Source organism: Octodon degus, unplaced genomic scaffold (assembly GCF_000260255.1).
Source record: "Octodon degus isolate 3935 unplaced genomic scaffold, OctDeg1.0 scaffold00016, whole genome shotgun sequence".
Classification (NCBI taxonomy): Eukaryota; Metazoa; Chordata; class Mammalia; order Rodentia; family Octodontidae; genus Octodon; species Octodon degus.
Window position 1 is genome coordinate 14,750,413 of NW_004524592.1, and position 2,533 is coordinate 14,752,945.

General features: G+C 33.6%; 1 protein-coding gene across 1 annotated transcript in view; it reads right to left on the minus strand.

Moving 5' to 3' along the window:
* Positions 1-2,533, minus strand: part of Nbeal1 (neurobeachin like 1) — a 194,157-nt gene that overhangs the window by 73,183 nt on the left and 118,441 nt on the right. The window contains exons 28-29 of the mRNA XM_023710161.1: positions 2,506-2,524; positions 2,257-2,385 (exon numbers count right to left, since the gene is read on the minus strand). Of these exons, the coding sequence (XP_023565929.1) occupies positions 2,257-2,385; positions 2,506-2,524 (148 nt within the window). The remainder of the gene's footprint in view (positions 1-2,256; positions 2,386-2,505; positions 2,525-2,533) is intronic.

Genomic DNA, 2,533 nt, shown 5'->3' on the forward strand with positions numbered 1-2,533 from the left:
TTTTTATTTAGTAAGGAAGTAACATGGAGAAATAAGTTTCACATCAAAGTAGAAGAAAGAAAAACCCTACAAAATTACCTAAATATAAACACAATTTCAATAACCTGAAAAGATACATTCACAGAAAAAAATGACAGAAAAGAAATAATATATTTTTAAAAAAGAAATAATATATTGAAATACTAGTAGTTTTCTCTCAGGCTATGGGATGATGAATAATTTCTTTGTTTTTATTCTTTCCACTTGTCTTAGTTACTGTTCTCTTGTTGCTGAGACAAAATAACTGAAGCTCAAAATGAAGGAAAAAAGGTTCATGTAGCTAACAGTTTGTGGACATTTCAGTCCATACTCAAGCTGGCTCTGGGGCAGTGTGGTGTGCCTGAGTGGCAACCATATATGATAGCAACTCCATGAATTCCAGCAGAAGGAATCCACCAGGCAAGGCAAACAATTAAACGGGGGGGAGTAGGGGGTGCCAACAACAGGAAAATAACATAATAGTGATAAGTCAATACATATTGGTTATCACCATCAATGTTAATGGTCTCATTTCACCAGTAAAAAGACCCAGACTGGCAGAATGGATCAAGAAGCAAGACCCAACAATATGCTGCATAGAAGAAACACAATTAAAAAGAAATCCATAGACAGAAAGTCAAAGGATGGAAAACAATACTCCATGGTACAAGAACCTAGAAAAAAACAGGGGTACTATTCTATTTATAGACAAAGTGAATTTCAAGCCAAGACTGATTAAAAGAGATGAAGGTCACTAGATCCTTCCAAAAGGAACAATCCAAGAACAAGAAATAATAAATATATATGCACCAAATGCCAGTGTACCACCTATATAAAACAAATATTAATGGACAGAAAAAAAAATCAAATAAGCACTAACACAATAGGAACAGGAGACCTCAATACACCATTGTAACAAATAGCTAAATCAACTAGTCAAAAAATCAATGAAATATTAGTACTGAGCCAAACTTTTGAAAAGATAGTCAGTAGATGTTGAGAGTGTTCCACTCTATAACATCGACACACATATGCTTCTCAGCTGCACAAGGGATGTTCTCCAAAATAGACCACATACTAGCTCACAGAACATATTATCAGACCATAGTACAATGAAATTCGAAATCAACAGCAAAAGAAACCACATAAATTTCAAAAACACATGGAAATTAAATAGCACTCTGCTTTAAAAAAATGGGTCACAAATGAAATTAAAGAAATTAGACAGTTTTTATAATTAAAAAATAATAATACCACATATTGAACTTATGGGACACAATGAAAGCAGTGGGAAATTTACAGGAGTGAATACTCGAATCAGGAAAACAGCAAGTGTAAATACACAACTTAATGATGAACCTCAAACTTCTAGAAAAAGAGCAGCCTAAGCCAAAAGCCCATTCAATAGAAAAAATCATAAAGATCCAAGCAGAAATTAATGTATTGGAAGAGGTGGTTCTTTGAAAGATTAAATAAAATCAACAAACCCTTAGCCAATCTTATCAAAAAAAGAGAGACTCAAATCCATCTAATTAGGAATGAAAAGGGTGAAATCACAAAGGAACCTGAAGATGTGCCAGCCTCACCCCTGGGGCACACTGAGATGGCAACTGAGACTGGGCATGGTGGCTCAAGTCTGTAATTCTAGCGCTTGAGAGGCTGAAAATAAGAGGATCACTATGAGTCCAACCTGTGTAGTGAGACCATTAGATCCTGTGCTAAGTACATAAAAAACAAAACAAGCCAAAACCCCCCAAAGGAACCTGAAGAAATCCAGAAGATCATCTATACCTTTTTGAACTTGTATTCTAGTACGATGGAAAATGAAGAAGAAATGGACAAATTCTTAGCTACTTATGAATAACCAAAGTTGAATCAAGACACAAAAATCCTAAATAAAATAATATTAATCAATGAAATCAAAGATGTAATTTAAAAATGTAACAACGAAATTGGGAAGGTTAGAGAGAGTCTTAGAGAATGTCTAAATCTAATCCAGGTATCACAAGTACCAAACATAAAAACAAACAATTCTAAGCCTAAAATCTACACAGAACCTAACTCTTTAAATATGAAGAAGAAATAAGTAATTAGCTGTGATGTCATAAAATTGAAATTTGAAGTGAAACTAGCTACATTATTAGAATGAATAAAACAAAATAGTGGGAAGCATTATCATTTAGTTATAACAAGTAACACTAGTGTATACAAGGACAGAAAATAAAAGAATTGACAAACCTGCAAATTGCTGCTTTCAATGAATCCCAGGAGCAACTGGATCTGAATTTGAGAAAGTTTTACCCATACTGGACTTTCAGAATACCAGACGGATAGACACTCAAAGAGTAGCATGATATCCTCTAAAAGCTATTACAGAAGAAAAATTGAGAAATAAAGAGTTTTTTTTAAATGTACTGATCATGAATTTTCCCCAACATTAATAAAAATGACAAATATAACAAAACCAGTTTTGGGGCTTGCACTTGCCTGATAAACATAAGCATCACTGCTTACA